A 19,903-nucleotide genomic window follows, 5' to 3' on the forward strand; every position below is an offset into this window, starting at 1 on the left:
AATAGAAAAACCTATCGAATTCGTTAGAAAATTCTATTGAATTTCTATTGAACTGTTCTATTAGTTTTTGGCCGATTCTATTGAAATGTTCAGTACANTTTACTGGAAATTCTGAGATACTTCTGTTTTAAAAATAAAAATGAAATACCCTTGTTTTATTAGGAAGTGTCAATATTATAAATTCATAATATGTCAACTAAATCGGTTAAACACTATTTAATCAACGTTTACGAAATAGATTTTTCCNAAAGTGTCCAAAATAAAGGATCAAATAGTAGATTTTATCATTAGGTCCACACTGATGGATAAAACATCAGTTCACAGGGTTCATCGCTACGTAGTGAGACAGTGGACTCAAAAATAGTAGAGAGTTGACAAATTTATTGTCTAGACCAATTTTGACGATTATCTTCCTTTCATGCATACGCAGCGGTACACGGACGAACAAATTTAATAGAAAAACCTATCGAATTCGTTAGAAAATTCTATTGAATTTCTATTGAACTGTTCTATTAGTTTTTGGCCGATTCTATTGAAATGTTCAGTACAAAATATTCAGCTATAATACCCCAAGACCTTCAAAATTATCGGATATTTCCCGAATGTTTTGTTGCATAGCAACGAGAGGGATCCGTTTTGGAGATTAAAATCTCGAGCGCTGCGCGCTCGGGATTTTACTGCTGAACTGATCCCGATCGTTGATATGCAGGAAAACTTGAGGGAAATATCCGATGAATTTTGAAGGTCGAGGGGTATTCGGAGGACAATTTCTTCAATTCTGATTTTGGCCGATCAGGGTGCAGTGTTCGGGGTTACGGGACACATTTTACCAAAATGTGAGGAATATCTGTCAAATTCGTAGAAAACAATAGACAGGTTACAGGGATATTATCAGTCTGAAACGCGTCACGGTATCGCGAATACTGCACTCTGATTGGTCAAAATCAGAATTGAGGAAATTGTTAGTAGAAAAGTCAATAGAATTCAATTTTGCTATATAACTTATTCTATTGAGATATTTTCTATAGAATTCCTCGGCTCAAATTTTCTAAGTTTTTTCGTTTGATTTCTTTGATGAGAAGAAAAGAAAAATAGAATGAAATAAACTTAGAAAATTTGAGTCGAGCAAATTTGATAGAAAATATATGAAAAGAATAAGTTATATAGAAAAATCGAATTCTGTTGACTTTTTTCATTGAATGTTTTCTATTGAACATGTCAATAGAATCAGCCAAAAAATAATAGAAAATTTAATAGAAATTCAATAGAATTTTCTGAGGAATTCGATAGATTTTTCTATTAAATTTTTTCGTGCGTGTAACTCTAGATATTTCTGTGGACCCTCGATCTTAAATCTTATATCTCCTCCAACAAGAATTTCTTTGTACTTCCGGAGAATTTCATTTCTGGAGTTCAACAGTACGGACCATAAGGACATGTTTTGCCAAATATCTTCAAATCCACAGAGTATAAAGTAATGTTTGAGTTGAAGGGAATTTGTAACGGATCTCCGCAATCACGAGTTTTTTCAGTTTTTATGATTTTTTGTTGGTTATACCGTAATTTTCCAGTCAGGGGTATTTACTTCTCAATCCGATAGTAGCTATGGCTATCGGCCACCACTGGCTATGCAACAGGTGGTTTTGGTGAAGTGCCCGCTCGTTATGTCACAACTTCATCACAACTATATGAACTGCAATTGTCATGACACTTGAAGTTCGTGAAGTTGTAATGTAGCGAGCGGGCACTCCACCAAAACCGCCACTGATGGTCTGGCAAACATTTCAAACAGTAATAAATCGTTAAAACTCTCATTAAATCAATGAAACATTGAAGAAGTGAAAACAAGTGGGAAATTGCTTTCGTCAAAACATAGTCAATATATTTTTGCTAATAAATCAGCAATTTGCTTCCGAATGGAATTTCTATGACGATGTATTTTTAATTGAATTCAATGATTAATTCTATTCAACATTGCCCCAACGTTGGCAGCCAACATTGTCCCAACGCAAAATTTTTTAAGATTCCCTGAATATTGCAATCGATCTCATGATCAAACTCGGTCAAGATGGCATGGGGAAGAATATTTTAAGGGGATGTTCACCTCGGGAAAAAAACTTGCGTTTTTCGAGAGAAAATCTTCAAAAACACTGTTTTCCACGCGATTTTTCCTCAGAAATTCGATTTTGTCAGTCAAATTCGTCACTGACCGCTAAAAATTGCAGATTCAAATTTTTCTACTCGAAAAATCAACTTTTGAAGAATTCCCAACGTCTTTTTTTCGAAAGTTTTTCGAATGATCACAAATTTTTTATCTTTAATTATGAGAAATACGGGAGAAGATATATTTTGAAATCCATTGGTCAACCTGAAAAAAGTCGTTATTTTCAATGGATTGATTATATTTCCGAACATAAATTATAAGTATCAATTAGAATGAGTGAATTCCCATAAAAGAATGGAAACTGAATCGCAACACTACGGAAAAAATGCACCTATTCGAATTTTTGGGAGGGAGTACGCTGGCAGATTCTGGATTTCTGAGGAACTCTCTCAACTATAGAGTAAAAAAAGACTAGGTAGATACGTGAGGGCCATTAAACATCAAGTTAGTAATCGTAAATGAAATTTAGACATAATATTTGGGCACGATTTTTTTTTTTCATCAGATATTAAATCTCTAAAATATTTTTTCCCCGGTAAATTCAGATAGATTAGTTTTATACGGAATTCTGAGATACCCTTGTTTTATTAGGAAGTGTCGCTATTATAAATTCACAATATGTCAACTAAATCGGTTAAACACTATTTAATCAACGTTTACGAAATAGATTTTTCTGATTTCGTTTGAGTTAGACCAGTTTTGCCCGGAAAATTCAGATAGATAAGTTTTACTGGAAATTCTGAGATACTTCTGTTTTAAAAATAAAAATGAAATACGCTTATTGTATTAGGAAGTGTGGAATTATTAGCGTCCAATTCCAATTAAATTAATGTAACTCAAACTTGAGCCTTCAGTTGATTTCATCAGGGACTTGTGATGAGATTTCATGGTGTCGTACTGCTTTTTCTGCCATAGAGAACACATTCCTTATCAGTATTGTGTTCGTATCACCATGTGTTAGCGTATCATTTTACCTCAACATCGTATCAACATAGGACAAAGTGGCTATGACAGGGAAGGGGTGATGCTGAGGGATCATGACAGTAAATGATAGAATACTCGCATCGTGTCTTGACGCGTCGTCTCAGTTTTCAGTTCGCGGTGAGTGTGAAGACCCATCCATTTGGTAACCGCACCCAACGCTGCTTAGCTTTCCATGTCTGCTCAACATGTCGATGGCCACAAGACGTATGACTCACATGATGAATGAAAATTTACATACAATAAAATACACTTGACAATGAGCTTCAAGAAAATTTCACACAAAGAATTGACAAACCTTGAAAGTAATTGATATTTTTCATTTTTCCTAGTGAGTGATGGAGAATTTGTATTTCTCCTTCGTTTATTAGCAAAGATATGTGAACGCCCGCATGGAAAGAGACTACTGCGTCGATTCTAGTTCCCGAGATATTCACGTTTTTGTCTCAGCAACTTCCATTTACACCAATGTTAAATTGGTTTTTCCATCTTCTCGAGCGACGATAATTTTGGGTTCAAAATGTGCGTGATGTTATCAATATTATCAGAGAACTAGGGGGCTACGCCCCCTGCTCGCCAACCTCCATATGACCTCCATGATCCTTATTCTGACTCTTGTAACCCTTAGTTTCCGACCCTCATAACCCTTATTTCGACCTTTACTGTGACCGTTGTAACCCTTAATCTAATCCTTATGGCCCTTACTTACACCCTTAATCTGACCCTTGTTACTCTTATTTGGACCCTTCATCTGACCCGTATGACCCTTGATCTTATGTTCCTTAATCTGGCCTATATGACCCTTAATCTGACTCTTGTGACCCTTATTTGGCCCATTATTCTGACCTTCAAGACCCTTATTCTGAGCCTCGTGATCGTTACTCTGACCCTCATGACCCTTATTCTAACCCTAGTGACCGTTATTCTGACCCTCATGAACCTTATTCTGAGCCTTGTGATCGTTATTCTGACCCTCATAACCCTTATTCTGATCCTCATGACCCTCATACTGAGCCTCGTGATCGTTATTCTGACCCTCATGACCCTATTATAACCCTCGTGACCTCTTTCCGACTCTCATGACCCTTATTCTGAGCCTCGTGATTGTTATTCTGACCCTCATGACCCTTACTCTGAGCCTCGTGATTGTTATTCTGACCCTCATGACCCTTATTCTGAGCCTCGTGATCGTTATTCTGATCCTCATAAACCTTATTCTGACCCTCATGACCCTTATACTGAGCCTCGTGATCGTTATTCTGACTCTCATGACCCTTATTCTAACCCTCATGACCCTTATTCTGATCCTCATGACCCTTATTCTAACCCTCATGGCCCTTATTCTGACCCTCATGACCCTTATTCTGAGCCTTGTGATTGTTATTCTGACCCTCATGACCCTTATTCGGACTCTCATGACCCTTATTCTGAGCCGCGTGAACGTTATTCTGACCCTCATGACCCTTATTCTCACCCTCATTACCCTTATTTTGACCCTTATGACCCTTAATTTTGCAATCTTAATTTCGAGTACCACATATATTGATGTCGCCGTCCACATATATTGACTATGTTATGACAAAAGGTATTTCCCACTTATTTTGTTTGCATTATCACATCATGGGAGATTCTTTCGGAAAATTTCCAATGATTTCGACAGGAAGAACTATCAAACCGAAGCGTTGTTATGACTTGAGGGGCCAAACCATCTTTACCCTTTGACCTCTTTAATCCTTAGAATAATTGTGCTCATCTGTTCTGCATTTGTTGCAGGTAGGTCCTGCATATTGTGATCCTAGAATGTAAGTTCCTACTGCCTTTGATCGCAGGGACTATAGTGCAAGTGATTTCTTAGCTTTCCTTTCTGGTCCTCGTAAAGCGGATACTAAGGCGTTATTTTTATATTTGTTGAATGATTTACAGGTAAGAGACATTAGTTTAGTTGTGCAAGCGGAGGAGACATTATTCTTGGGGAAAAAATATGGTCGTCTAGTAAAACCTGATCAAGTGATTACCAATTATCTTTTTCAGTTTATCGACTGCGCCTAAAGATCTTCAGGCTAATAACAATCGATGTTCTCTGATTGTTATTATCACATTCGTTATTTAACCCTCCGAATGGTTTATTGCGGATTTACTCAGGAATATTATGATATTTCATTCTTTTTATATCAAGACGAATTGGAAACGAGTCAATTATACGAATCTAGGAAATATAAAATTGTGTGGCTGAGAGATTATTTGATGATATTACAGTGAAACTCTGAACTCCAAACATCGTATAATATTGTATACTGGCATAGGGACTACCACCCTGTGGGACAATGTAAATGAACAAGTGGGTAATTTCTATTGTCTTGATATGGTGTAGTTATTTTTGCTAATAAATTCGCAATAGCGTATCCGAATGGTCATCTTGTACATGATTTTTTTTCTTGCATATCACCATTTATCCTTTCATATTATTTCATTGAATTCGATGAGATATCTACTTAAATTATTGTTTGATCCTCAACTCAATCCAATTATTGTCATTTGATTATTAGTATGATTATTCTCATTATCTTTTTTTTTTTATACAGCCGATTTGTCTTCTTACGGTTCTATTAGGGTTTTCATGTGTTCTACTCTGTAATGCTCAATTGTACTAAATGATAGAATATATGTTCATGCCACTCATTTTTTCAATTGAAGTGAGTCTTCTATGAAAATTGGATCAATTTGAACTTTTTTTCATTCAAATAAATCGTGAAAATAAATTTTACAAAATGATGATTTCAAACTTCAATGAAATAGCGTTGGAAACAAGTTTTTCATACAGAATGGAATGATCTTGAAGCATCATATTTGAAGAAACCATTGAGAAGCTTCCTGGGAAATTCATGAAAAATTCACCAAAATGTAAAAATCATTATAAAAATCAAACCTACGGATCTACCAATCGTAATAATCTTTCAACTTCGACAAAGTGGTTTTGAAATTGAAATTTTAAACTGTGATTGAATCAATTTGAAGCATAATAATATTTCCAAATTTTTATATAAATGGAAACAACAATTAGTGCTATCGCCTCCATCTTCAAACTCGGTCGAAAGGATATCCAAAGCTATCGCTATATATCCAAAAATTGTATTTTCGGACTTTTTGGATCATAATGGGTCGATATAACACAAAAGAACCGAAACTAAAATTTGAACGATTACAAGGCTTCCATTCCGAAGCAAAAAACGAAGCTAAAACTTTAACGATTACAAATCTTCCGTTCGGAAGCAATAAAATATAAAAATGAATAATTGTGCTCGTCTTTGCCGGTCAACCCTCAAAAATAGTGAATTTTCACTTTTTCCATTTTGTTCAGCATCTACCTTCATCGATCTATTGCCAGTAAAACCAAAAATCACAAGAGCAGTGATCCATACTGCACAACAAATGTTTGAAGGTTTATAAAGTAATGAAGTTCATTTCATCCAAATAATTATTTCAATTATGCAAGTATTCCGCAACGGACTAGCGCATTAAATGTAACGGCAGGTAGGAGCTATGCAAAACTAAGCAGCACTATGAGCGCTTCCACTGAGTGAATAGGTAAGCGCTGGAACAATTCGAAAAATAAAAGTGTTACAGAAAAGAGTACCGTGGAACGAATAGCGGGGAGGATGGGAAAAGAAGAAAACGGAAAATTTTTCCATGAAAAGATTTCTCAGTGTGTGAGCCCAGTGTGATTGTTAGAAAATTTCTTGGCATGATTCACAAAATCACTCTTTCCGGTATAGACGGTTGGTTGCCGGCGCGTCCAGCCTTCTCAACTTCTAAAGCAACTCTCACAAACCATTACAAAAAAATTTAAATATCATTTTTAAAAACCGCAAACAATGTCCAGAAAACTCGATTTGATTCTGAATCGTCGTTTTTTTCTGAATTTAATGAGCGTTTCATTTTTCTTTAGAGAATTATATTACAATAAATGGTTTGCTCATGTTCTAATTCCTATGCTCACTGAATAAGATTTTAATCATAATTACCATTCAATTCCTCCTAGAACCCACTTTAGATTGTAAATTTCTGTAATTCAATGTTTGTTGATACTCTGGTAAAAATGCGTGCCCCCACTGTTATCAATATTTAGTTAGTTCACACGGTAATTCAATTAATCTGTTGTTCATCTCATTAATATAAGTCCGCGCTTAGAGGATTGTCATTTCGTGTTTTCAGCACCAAATTAAAAATTAAAACTGCATTTGGAATATTGAGTCACAGCTTCTTTCTACTCATATCAAAAATTTAGTATTTGGATATTAATATGATTTGTTCAAAGTAAAGAAATCGCTCATCATTACATTGTATTCAATCGATCATCACTACATTGTATTCAGATTCTCTCATCCTTAACGTAAAAAATGTGAGATAATCTCATAATTCTAGCTATTCATTCTAATCAACTTTGTTTGATAAGAAAACCTTAGCAAATGCAATAATAAGAAAGTAGAATTATTCCATTTTTCTCTGACCTAAATGATTTGGACAATTACGATTCATTTATTCATGTTTCATAGAATGGTTTTCAATTCTCTTTTGTTTCTTAGGCTGGCTTCATGAAAATTCGACGCAACACGATTGTACTCATGAAAAACACCTTACTTTCTCCACTCATTTGAAATATCCGCCATGTTCGAGTTCTTTAGAATTTAGAATTTTTCGTGAATTGCTCTGAAAATGAACTTTCTGATGGTTTTTTCAAATATGTTCCAAATTCATTCCATAATATAGATAGCATCATTCTTCCATTCGATTTATAAAAGAACTTCCTAAATGAATGAATATCACATTGAAGGAAATATTATTTATGATAAGTCAAAGTTACTGAAGAAATAGTTGAAGTTTCTCGAGTTTCCCAAAAAACTTGAGAAGTTTTTTTAATTCACTTGAAAACTCAAGAACTTTCTTGGACTCTTTAAAAAACTTGAGAATTTTTTCGAATTTTCTTGAATTTTCTAGAAAACTTTAAGTTTCTCTAATTTTCTAGAAAATTGGCGAAACTTCGCGAATGTTCTATAAAATTCCAGAAATTATTCAAATTTTCTAGAAGACTCGAGAAATTTCTCGATTTTTCTAGATTTCGGCAATTATTCTTATAGCATTCAAAAGTTTGTTGATTTTCCATCTCTTAGAAAATTTACCTTAACTGATTATTTAAATAAAAAAAGAACGGTTAACCGTTCTTTGGCCGCGCTAGCTCGGCTGACGTCTGTGGTCGCGCGGTTAGCGTCGCGCCTTACGTGGTTTGGGCGATACGGCGTTGCCGCAGTACCTATCTTTTCGATTGGGTCCTCGCACGTCAAAACAGTCGTTCACGTTCGAAAGTCCTTCAATTTCCTCGAAAGGTCCGGAAAATGCCTGAGTCTCACGAAATTTCGAGAAACATTTTCTCGAATTTCGATGAATTTTCGTAAAGCTTCTCTCAAACTTTCTAGAAACTCCGAATTTCCACGAAATTTCATAAATTCCCTTGAATTTCCTCGAAATTTCTATAAACTCCTCGAATTCCTGCGAAATTCCTAGAAATTCCTTGCATTCCCTCGAATTTTATAGAAACTTGCTGACTTCCCTCCAAATTTATTGTAAGTCCTTGCATTTCCTTGAAAGTTGCAGAAAGTCCCTGAATTCTCACGAAATTCCTTGAATTCCGTCGAAATTTCAAAAAAGTTTCAGAATTCTCTTGAAATTTATAAAAGCCCTTTGCATTCCCTTGAATTTTCTAGAAACTCATTGAATTTGCTGAAAATTTCTAGAAATTCCCTGCATTCTTTAGCATTTTATAGAAACTCCTTGAATTCCCTCGAAATTTCTTGAAAGTCCCTGAATTTCCTCAAAATTTCCAGAAAATCCTCGAATTCTCACGAAATTTCTTGAAATTCCGTAAATTTACTCGAAATTTCTAGAAACTTCTACATTACCTCGGAATTTTTAGAAGTTCCTTGAATTCCCTGAAAATCTCGAAAAAGTTCCTGAATTCTCTCGAAATTTTTAGAAGCTTTTTGCATTTCCTTGAATTTTATAGGAACTTCTTGAATTTGCACGACTTTCAAGAAAACCCGAAAATTTCCTGGAATTTTCTGGTGAACCAAAGAATTTTCTCTTCTCCCTGTAAAATCCGAGAATATCCTCAAACTTTGTAAAAAAATCCGAAAATATTTTCAGACTTCAGAATATTCAAGATTTTTCCAGAAAGTTCCAGAATTTTCTAGAAAACTCCAGAATTTTCTGGAAGTTTCTAAGTGGCATATTAAGCTATGCAACGCAGCACAGTTAATTATAGCCTCAAGCCATCTAGAGATCCTAAACTATTAAAAAGTGAAAATGTAATTGAAATCCATTTAGTAGTTTTCGTGAAACACGGCCAAATAATCGGCAACAGCTTTATTATATTTTATTTATAAAAAACGAACATCACTCAAGAGTTAATAAATATTGTCTCGACAATAATAATCTCTAGTTTTCAACCAACAGGATAACGATTAGCGTGAAGAATAACGTCGCGGTACGCCGGAGGTGGTGTATCCGGACAAACTGGAATTCGTCGAAGATTGTTGACATCTTCATCACTATTGCTCCAGATATTCCTCAACAAAGAGACTCGTTGCGCAAGGGGACTAGAGAACTCGAAGCTAGCTTGACTGTTGTGTGATATCGTGTCGTATCTGCGTAATGATGAATTCAGCAATGACGGTCTCTGCGAAGATCCCACAATTGATCTGGACAACCAGCAATACGTTCCGATTATTCCGAGCCCAAGGCCTGTTATGAATCCGAAAATACATAAAACCGATGCCTCGAAAGTATAAAAGTCCTTCAATTTATTTATCTTTTCTTCTACGGAAGCTGCGGTCTTCTCATCGTCTCTATTTTCTTCCTTCACCCAACCAGTATTTCCGGTATTTTTGTTTTTCGGTAAGATGATTGTGTTCGGGGCATTCTTGGGTTCCACCATTACAGGACTCAATACTATTTTTTCGAATTTTTTTACGCTGCTGCGGCGGGGGCAGACTGATGGCTCGTATTTAATTTCCCTCGACGTCAAGTAGTGCTGGAGACTCTGCATTTGTTTGGTGTTGCATGCCCATGGATTACTGTTTAAAGGAATATGTGAACAGTTATTTTGGATCATTTTTTTGCTTCCGAATGGAAGATTTGTCATTGTTCAAATTTAAGCTTTGGATTTTTTGTGTTATATAGATCCAGTATGATCCAAAAAGTCCGAAATAGTATATTTCGATACGAGTGAGACGGCATTTTCACGAGCGTGAAGTTGGCCGCCCGAGGCGAAGCCGAGGGCTACCAATCACGTGAGCTGAAAATTCCTGTCTCATACGTGTCGAACAATATTTTTTGACAGTGATGTTACGTTCAGCGAGTGGTCGAACGTCCCCATCCTGAAGAGGGGATTCCATTCATTACACCAGAAAAATTGTTCTTCAACAGTTCATATGTATCAAGTTTTTAATAACTTCTTTTTCTTTGGTTTTTTGTATTTTTTACTCTTTGATTATTTTTGATATATTGAGAATTTTATATTTTTCATATATCTGAAATAAATGTCAACTACATTTGTAACAAAAAAGGCATTAGACAAATCTAACTTAATCCGAAGGAATCCTGGGAGCGTTTATTCAACACAGAAGATCAATTATACTTATTTCCTTAGACTCCATTTTATATCATTATTTTTCGAACCATTTAAATTAATTTCATACGTTTTCCTTCAGATTGAAAAGATATATTTTGTCCATGAGGACTATACAATTCTCAATATATCGAGAATAATCAAAGACTAAAGAATAAAAAAAAACCAAGGAAGACGAAGTTTAAAAAATTGATACATGAAATGATGAAGAATTATTTCGCTGATCTAATGAATGGAATCGTCTCTTCCACTACTCCTTGACATTAGTGCGGGTTTGCCTTACCCCTACTCTGTCGACTGTAGCGCTACTGACGAACCAGTTATCACAGGTTTCCGTCCTTTACTATCATTCTTTTATGAATGCATCATCCAGAAACATGAAAACTATTTACAAAATTTCATCTAAATGTTACAAACTATCGGTCGGTAAGAAAAAAAGCCACTAGTATTTCCATTTTTTAATAACATTTATAAACTCATTGAACTTACTAGCTGAGGACGTGATTAATCGAGAAAACACATAAAACAACAAATGTAGAACTCTTTGAAAACTTTAAAAATAAATTTTATAAAAAAATGAAAAAAAGTTGACCATTTTCTTACAAATCAGCAAAAAGATTTTTTTAGTATTTTTATGATATGCGCCCCACTCGAAATGGAAAAAACTACTGGAAAAATTTGATTTACATGTCAATATCTATCGATTAAAATAAAATTAGCCACTAGTACGTTAACAATGGGTTTCTCCTTTTCTAAACCCTTTTCCGGGAACTGTTTGCAACTGTAAGAGATATATTACCTAGGTGACACACCCGAACCCTCACTCGGAGCCATACTTATTACCTGACACGGGCACATCATTGAAGATATTTAACTTCTACCCAAGTTTTATGACCTCTACTGCCAGTAGGTCAAAAATTTTAGTCAAACTTTAAACGCTCGGGGCAACCGTCAAAATGCATTTTAAAAATATGCAAAAATTCACAGGGGTATTTTATCAACTGAAGAATCATTTTTTAATGCGAAATCGGAAATATTCAGGAATACCCGTAAAATGGGCCACCCTATTGTATGCAATACAAGAGCAATCTCCCACTTGTTTTTAAAATTTTCTCATGATGCGTTCAATGAATCGTAAGACAGATGCATGCCTTTGTTTCTTGAAGTCTAACGATCATTTTGAAAACAAAATGTCGATCACAACATGGTGAAAAATGAGGTACCTGGGCCGTTTTAAAGGTAAAAGCGAAAAACTTTTTTTGTTGATGTATCGGGTACAATCGATAGTAGTTATCACAAGTCGCTCAATGAGTTCCTAACTCTAGTAAAGACAATTAGTATTTGTTTATATATTTTGATATATATCGTCTTGTGTACTATGATTTCATCCCCTAATTGCCCTCGGCTGTTGAGTTTCTCTATGAATGAATGAGTAAATAAATAAGATGGAAATTGTCGTTCGAACTCTGGGACCAGTAAAGGATATTTGATGCCCAAGAGAAATCCTTCTGGTCAGAGAGTTCCCATGAGAGAGTCTTCCATGATTTACTCAAGGCACTATAGCGGTGATAATATTAATATTGCTTTGGTAATTAGTATTGATACTGAAACTAACAAACAGCTATCATCTCCGTGGTTACGACCCTCTGTCTCTTGGGATTCCATCAGGGAAAATGGGAAGGGTCTTCCAAATGAGTTTCGTGTGAAGTATTGAAGAACATGCATTCAACGAAAAAAATCATGTTTTCAAACAATTTTTGTTCGAAGTGTTCAAACCAGAAAAATCGAAAGTTGATAATTCCGAAGATAGAAATTGGCTCAAGTGAACAATCGACAGTTTCAGACACGCACAATTGCTCTGCTTTTAACAACGAAATATTTAACTCAGGCGGATCATTCGTGCGAGATGGTGACTTTTCAGGAGAAGAATATTTCTCATAATGTGAAGTTGATCAACAAATATTTTGTTCCTAATGTACAGTATTGCGATCACATCATAATTATTATTCTATTCAAAACTCAATTTTTTTTCCTGTGAGTATTGGATAGCCAAAATGAATAACTATTTTCGTCACGGGGGCATAATACACCGGGTTACGGTCGAGTGAAAAGTTACTAGCAAATATTTATCACATCCAGAAAAATGATTTATTTGAGTTAAATAAACTTTATTTGAATCAAATAAATCCACCTTTAAAACCAAATAAACGATTTAGTTCATTCCAATAAAGTTAATTTAATTTGATTCAAATGAACCATTGTTCTGCGAGCAAGTGTCCACTGCATCGTAAGAACAACACAGAGTTTTTTTGAAATTTTATGAAAAATATGAAAGTAATTCTTATGAGAGTGACATTGAATCAGATTTAGGTGAAAAATGGTGATGAAATTTCAAGTTTTAGGTAGAATTCAAGGAAATTCATGAGTTATTAGTGTGAGTGAGATGGAAATTTCACAACTTGATTGAATTTTCAATAGAACATGAATATTCAGGAACAAAATGACATGAATTTTCAATTTTTCTCAAATTTTCCTGATTTTTCTGAATTTTCATGGAATAATTTAACTGAAAAATCAAGTATTTTATTGATTTTCAGATCATTTGAACCAAAAATTAATGGAATATTTGATTTTTCAATGTCGACATTTTCTGAAATTTCAGTGAAAATTAAACACAATAAAAATTCCCAGGATTTAGCACGAAAAATTCAGACGCAAATTTTTAACAGTGAAGTAGAACAATTTGCGTGAGTTAAATTGAATTGAAAAATTACAAATTCATGAAAAATTACTCATTAATCGACAGAATCCTGAGAAACGGCAGCACGCGTAATGCTTCCACTTCGAGTTGTATCATCAAATTGTCCGATAGATCGAGGCTGCGGAGCCGCTTGAGTCCACTGAATGCCCCCGATGGTAAATGACTTAATCGGCACGAAGCGAGATTTAATTCCTTGAAAATAATAATCCTCACTTTTCATTCACAATTATCTTTCATGTTTCACCTGAATCCATTTGTTTATGTTTTACCTACCGTGATTGAAGGATTCTCCAAGAAGGGGACATGTTGATTAAAGTTGTTCCCTGACAATCTGAGAACTCTCAAGTTCGTGTTGTCAACGAAGGTGTTGGGTAAAATATAATAGAGATGATTTCTCGATAAATCGAGAACTGTCAACTCCTGTAAACCGCAGAAGGCTGACAAACCAATTTCGTTGATGGCATTGTCCGAAAGGTTCAGGTACCTCAGCTGTGTTAAACCTGTTGACTGCAAATTTCTACATGAAAAATTCGAAATTAACACAATATTATCGTAGAAGCTTGGTAATGGAGCACAATTCTACTGTAGGGATTTTGTTTTGAAATCAAGAGAAAAAACAAGTAGAAAATTGCTTTCGTCACAACATAGTCAATATATTTTTGACCAAAATCTATGACGGTGTATCTTAAATTGAATTCAATAACTCTTTGCATTCATCATTGGCCCAACTTTGGCAGCCAACATTGGCCCAACGTTGGCGGCCAACATTGGCCCAACGTTGGCGGCCAACATTGCCTAAGCGTTCATATTTTTTATCTTGCCCTGAATATTGGATTCAAAATGAATTTTTTCAACAACAGATGATGCAATCAATCTCATTATCGAGCCCGGTCAACATGGCATTGGGAAGGATATTTTAATTCACAAATGGATTCATTTAAACAATTATTTTTTCAGTTATCGTCGAAAAACGATCGGTCAAGTATATACAATTCCTTGCACATGACACAGGAGCTTGACCCCCCTTTTCACTCCAGAACAACTATGTTGTTCTCAATCACGCACACACGCGATCAAAAAGATCTAAAACCTCCTTCGTAATTTACTTGTTTTTTTACATGTACAACACTTGGTAAAATACCGGTGGTATTCTATTTACTTGCCTAACCTTAATGCCTAAGTTTAATTGCAATTAAAGCGCATAGCTTCGTCAAATCCCTCAGAGAAACGTAAAAAAGAAGCGTAAAATAGTGTTTATATGCCATTTATTTTGATCTACCACCGTTTTCCTCAACTGATATTGTTTGTAAATATGTGTATATTTGTTTCTATGTGATTATAATGTTAAATGATTTGACCCTGTAATTGGCCTAGACTATTGGGTCTCTAATAAATAAATAACAAATAACAAATAACAAACCCTGGTCGTGAACGATATTTTTCCGCCATGATTTTCACTTTTACGAGTTTGGGGAACGGCCAATACCAATCCCCGGACGAGGAAAAGTGAAAGTCAGTACGGAAAACAAATTTAACGTTGGGGCAATGTTGGCTGCCAACGTTGAGGCAATATTGGTAATCAACATTGGGACAATGTTGGCTGCTAACGTTGGAATAATCTTGAAATGAATGAATCATTGAATTCAATTTAAAATACATCATCACAGAAATTCCCTTCGGACGTAAATTGCTAATTTATTAGGAAAAATATATTGACTTTTATGACAAAAGCAATTTTCCACCTATTCTCTATGAGAAAGACGCAATTGAAAAACTTGTTCGAAAATCAGGTGAGTAACGAAGGGTTACGGAAACAACAAAATGATTTTTAAACTGTTATCTCGCGCCCCGAAAACAAATGACGCTCTCTGCAGTCACAAGTCGCCACTACAGACAGTCACAGAACCTCAACAACAAAGACAAAAAAAACAAATAAAGCGACGATGAATCACCATGCAGTTGATTTCTACTGTTTCGTCAAAAACAACGATTTACCTGGAGCTCGTAATCCGCCAGAATGGAAATCGTATTATTAGATATGTCTAGTGCCTGCACAATGTCAGATATTCCCGTATGAATACTGTAAAGATGTTGACCTGAGCAAGAAGCCCATCGCAGGGAATACCAGGTGTAGCAGGTACAAAATGCCGAGCAATTGTCATTGTTACCTGATAATCCCACGGGCTCTGCAGGTATATTAAGAACAATGAGCATGAGTACGAGAACTACATTTTTCAGAAAATTTTTGTACGAAAATAGACGAGTATTATTCATTGTCTGTAATGGAACTGTATCGCTGGGTACAGTGGTGTGGAGCGTCGTAATCTTATCTTTTCAAATTTTAGTCATCACTCATCACTCATTTTGCCGAACAGATACGAGAGAAACCGATTCGTTCATTTCCGAGTTTTGAATAATTTTAGAAGACTTCCTGAGAATCGAAATCTACATCAATAATGATTTATTTATTTATTTATTTATTTATTTATTTATTTATTTATTTATTTATTTATTTATTTATTTATTTATTTATTTATTTATTTATTGCTTTATACAGACCCAACAGCTCAAGGCCAATTATAGGGTCAAAACTATAATTGAGATACATAATTAATTACAGCATAACTGTAATCATAATGGAGATAACAAAATGATGAGAATTTTAGGGGAGAAAATGGAACTCATTGCTGTTTTGGAAAAAATTGTAATTTTTTCTTGAAACTGTTCATCATTGCTTCCGAATGGAAACTTTGTAATCGGTAGATTTTTAGATTCTCTAATTTCGCTTGGAAGTGACTTAGAATGTTATGAAAAGTCGAGATACGGTGTTTTTAGAGCATGTCGGTGTGTACGTCCGGATGTGCGTACAACATTCTGTGGAATTTTTTTTATAAATTTTAACAAAACAACATTTGACAGATTACATATGACTGCTACTCTCCACGTATTTTTTTTCTCCTATTTTCATTTCTACCAATTTCAGGTAATTAGATAGAATAGCAACTCCTATTCATTCGGGATACCGATAGGTAAATATCAACTTTTTTATATTGAACTTGAAGTAATTTGAGGTATATTGTGTCGGAACTTAGTTGCTATAAATGAATTTAACCTCTTTTGAGCTATCACACTTAATAATATACTCATGTAGATGTACGGGACTTCTCATTCTGCGCTTTCCCTTCTAAAAGCATTTATGAAGCATCATTTATGAGGTGTTCATATAAATTCAATGTGTAGTGAAGCACTTATTCTTAAGGGTGCCAAGTGAATTTGAAAAAAGATTCAAAAAAAATTTTTTCTTTCCCTCCATCATTGGAGAAATATGTATTCATCCATCCGACGAAATTTCAAACCCGCAACCGGAACTAGACATCGAGAAAATAAATGCGGAAAATCCTCTATTTCGCGTGACGAACCTCGAGAAAGCATGGGATCAAATGGGTACGGCGGGTTGAAATATCTCTCTTATTCACCCCGGTACCCCATTGTTTTTTGTCGCCATCACATTGAACACATCATTCCCCATATCTTCAAATTTTTTCAAATTTTTCTTGAGTTCCTAGGGGGTTGAAACGTTCAATTTAATCAAAACTCCATAAGAGGCCGTGTATAAGACTGATTTTGTTTATTTAATTTCTCGATATCCATAAGTTCTAAAATTTTAAAATTGTCACCGATGTTCCCCATCTGTCTAATACTATTAATTTAAAAAATTATAACTTTGTTGGTGAATGTCAATTTTCAAGGTCATCGCCAAATTCACTTGGCACCCTTAAAGTATCAAGCTTCACCAGCACTTAGCATTACCCAGGGTTCGCGACGGCGACGCAGCTGGTGTGAACCCCACAAAGCCCAAAATTTGGCCCAGTCACCCCCTTCAATTTATTTACCTAATTGAGTCCGACTCAATTTTCTTCTTGACTTCAATTTCTATTGCTGTTAAATGACGAAATAATTCAGCTTCCTCGAAAAATTCATTGGAGTAGTTATATAATCTAATTACCTAATAGACATAGGATTGGTAGTAGGCTTCCGAATGGATTCCAATGTATGTTTTCAAAAAATGAAGGCATAAGGATTACCATTTTTTGAAAAAATTAAAGTTAATCTCACTCATACTCCATGACAAATATCGTTAGCTATTATCATCTATTTATGGACAAATCATGCTTCCCATGACGACCATTCGTGAATCATCTAGTCAGAATAAAGAAATTATTAGAATTAATGAATATGAGAAACAGTAGTGGTCACACGGGTGAGGTGCGGCGGTGGTCATCTAAGCTTTGTCTTATTTTCTCCTATTTCTATAAAATAAATTTGAGAAGAGCATATATTCATGTTGTATGGCTTTCTCAGCTATCCTGGTGTGAAATTGAACGGTGAAATATAGATGCGTCAATTTTTTTTTCTCAAGAATTTTGGGTGAATTGTACCATCTCAAGAACTGTAAAATATATCGACCTATTTAGAGAAGATTTAATAGAGGAATGTTCCTTGACAATCCTAACTAGAAGCCAAAGTTTCAAAAGATTTCTGAATTCTGACCAAACAAGCAGGAGCCAGTGAGCATGTGGCAGTGAACATCTCACTCATTAATTTTTTTTTAAACTTTCTCTGCAATCGATAAATTGATGGTGGGCTTCCGAATGGTTTTTAGCGTAATAAAATTTGATTTCAACTTGATATTTCAATTTTTGCGTCTGCTAGAGACCGAACAACGATTTCGAGGTAAAAATAGAAAAATCGATATATCTCGAAAACTGTATGAATGGGTAGATAGAGGACATCAAGACGAACATTAAAAAAAATATTGAAATCGATATTGGATATTTTCCGAAATATTTGGGAAAAAATGTAAAAAAACAAATCGCTATTTATCAAAAACTAATGGACGGATTCAGCTGAACTTTGGCGTAGAGTTAGTCCCAAATTATACCAATAAACTGACAAAATTTCAAATTATTTGGGATGATTTTGCCCGTTTATTCGTCAATTTTAAGAAAAAGTGACCAAGGACTGGACATGATCACACACAGACAGGGTCCTAAAACTTCGTATTTTTGCGTTTCAGATTATTCTGCATCGTTTCCAAGCAAAACTAGCGAGTCGAAAAATCGATCAATAAGGATCGATAATCGATCATTCGGAAGCAAAAAATCCCAAAACGACAATACCTCGAACAATTTCAATGGGATGGTACCCATATTTTCTTCGATCTAGATAATGACATCAAAACACATATCTTAAAAAAATGAAATCGGACGATTAGTTTTTGAGATATTGAGCAAAAGAGTTTCACATAGAAAGTTGAATATCTCCAAATCTATTGGTCAGATTTCGTTCATCCAGGATCCCAAATTTTGTTACCATAAAACCTAAAATCATATCAAGTTTTAAGTTTCTATCTCGATTATTTTTCAAGTTATCGTGCGAACAAGCAATTTCAGCGAAAAAATGGAAAAAAGAGAATAAAACACATTGTTCAGGGTGTAATGGTCTTTTTTCAATCCAATTAAATCGGTATCATCATGATGAGGATTTTGAAAAAAAAATCGAATTGGTCGAATGGTTCAGGAGATATTGGAAAAAAACGATTTTCGAAGAATGGCTATATCTCAGGAACCACTCAACTGATCGAGCTGAAATTTAGCACAAATTTGAGTCTCAGTAGTAGCAATTAGCAGCCAGAATTTCAGCATCTTTGCCTCAATAATTCTCGAGTTATGGACACAGACATGTTTTCTTCACGTTTCATGACATTTCTAGGCATTTCCACCTAGAATTAAGAAATCGAAAAAAATCCCGATTACAAAGCTTCCATTTGGAAGCAAAAAATCGTTATTGTTCACCAATTGAAAGAAAAATTGATCCTCTGAATAATTCATCAATCATTGAAATTATTCAGAAAAAAAGATGAGAGAAATTAATTGCAAATCCGAATAATGTAATTCCAATATTAATATTAATGACATGAACCCGACATTTACCGTTTTTCCCTTTGTAACAAATGAGTTTCAATGTCGAGCAGGATGCGAAACGGAACAAAGGATCCGATTCATGGAAAATCAATAAACTCATAAACCAAGTGTCGCCGGACTCCGACAGAAGGCGCCACAATGTCTAATTTTCTCCTCATCCCAACGTGCAATTGTGCACCGAGTCCCGCTACAATCGTGATGTAGCCCACACGCTTCCAATTATCATCGTAACGCTTTCATTTCACTAATGCAAAACCTCTTAATGCGTATAAAATTGAGTAAAACTCAAGGAATAGCAAATCATCCACCTGCAAATGGATTGCGAGTTGCAA

The 19,903-nt window shown here is 34.9% G+C and overlaps 1 protein-coding gene across 1 annotated transcript; it reads right to left on the reverse strand.

Moving 5' to 3' along the window:
* Positions 1–9,523: 9,523 nt before the first annotated feature.
* On the reverse strand, positions 9,524–15,888 carry LOC107044311 (leucine-rich repeat-containing protein 24). The gene is made up of 4 exons (XM_015266138.1): positions 15,583–15,888; positions 13,861–14,094; positions 13,619–13,779; positions 9,524–10,272 (listed from the first exon to the last, which is right to left on the reverse strand). The coding sequence occupies exons 1-4, from the start codon at positions 15,859–15,861 to the stop codon at positions 9,642–9,644; spliced, it is 1,305 nt and encodes a 434-aa protein (XP_015121624.1). The 5' UTR covers positions 15,862–15,888; the 3' UTR covers positions 9,524–9,641.
* Positions 15,889–19,903: the final 4,015 nt, after the last annotated feature.

The sequence above is a fragment of the Diachasma alloeum genome, unplaced genomic scaffold (genome assembly GCF_001412515.2).
Source record: "Diachasma alloeum isolate Michigan unplaced genomic scaffold, Dall2.0 Dall_scaffold_00711, whole genome shotgun sequence".
NCBI classification, from domain to species: domain Eukaryota; kingdom Metazoa; phylum Arthropoda; class Insecta; order Hymenoptera; family Braconidae; genus Diachasma; species Diachasma alloeum.

Bases quoted from the DNA above. Each gene is read 5' to 3' on its own strand.
- LOC107044311 (XM_015266138.1), bottom strand. From the start codon at position 15,861: ATGAATAATACTCGTCTATTTTCGTACAAAAATTTTCTGAAAAATGTA. The intron at 14,095-15,582 runs GTAAATCGTTGT...AGAAATTTGCAG, and splicing joins TGGCGGATTACGAGCTCCAG to TCAACAGGTTTAACACAGCT. The intron at 13,780-13,860 runs GTAGGTAAAACA...ATTATTTTCAAG, and splicing joins TGGAGAATCCTTCAATCACG to GAATTAAATCTCGCTTCGTG.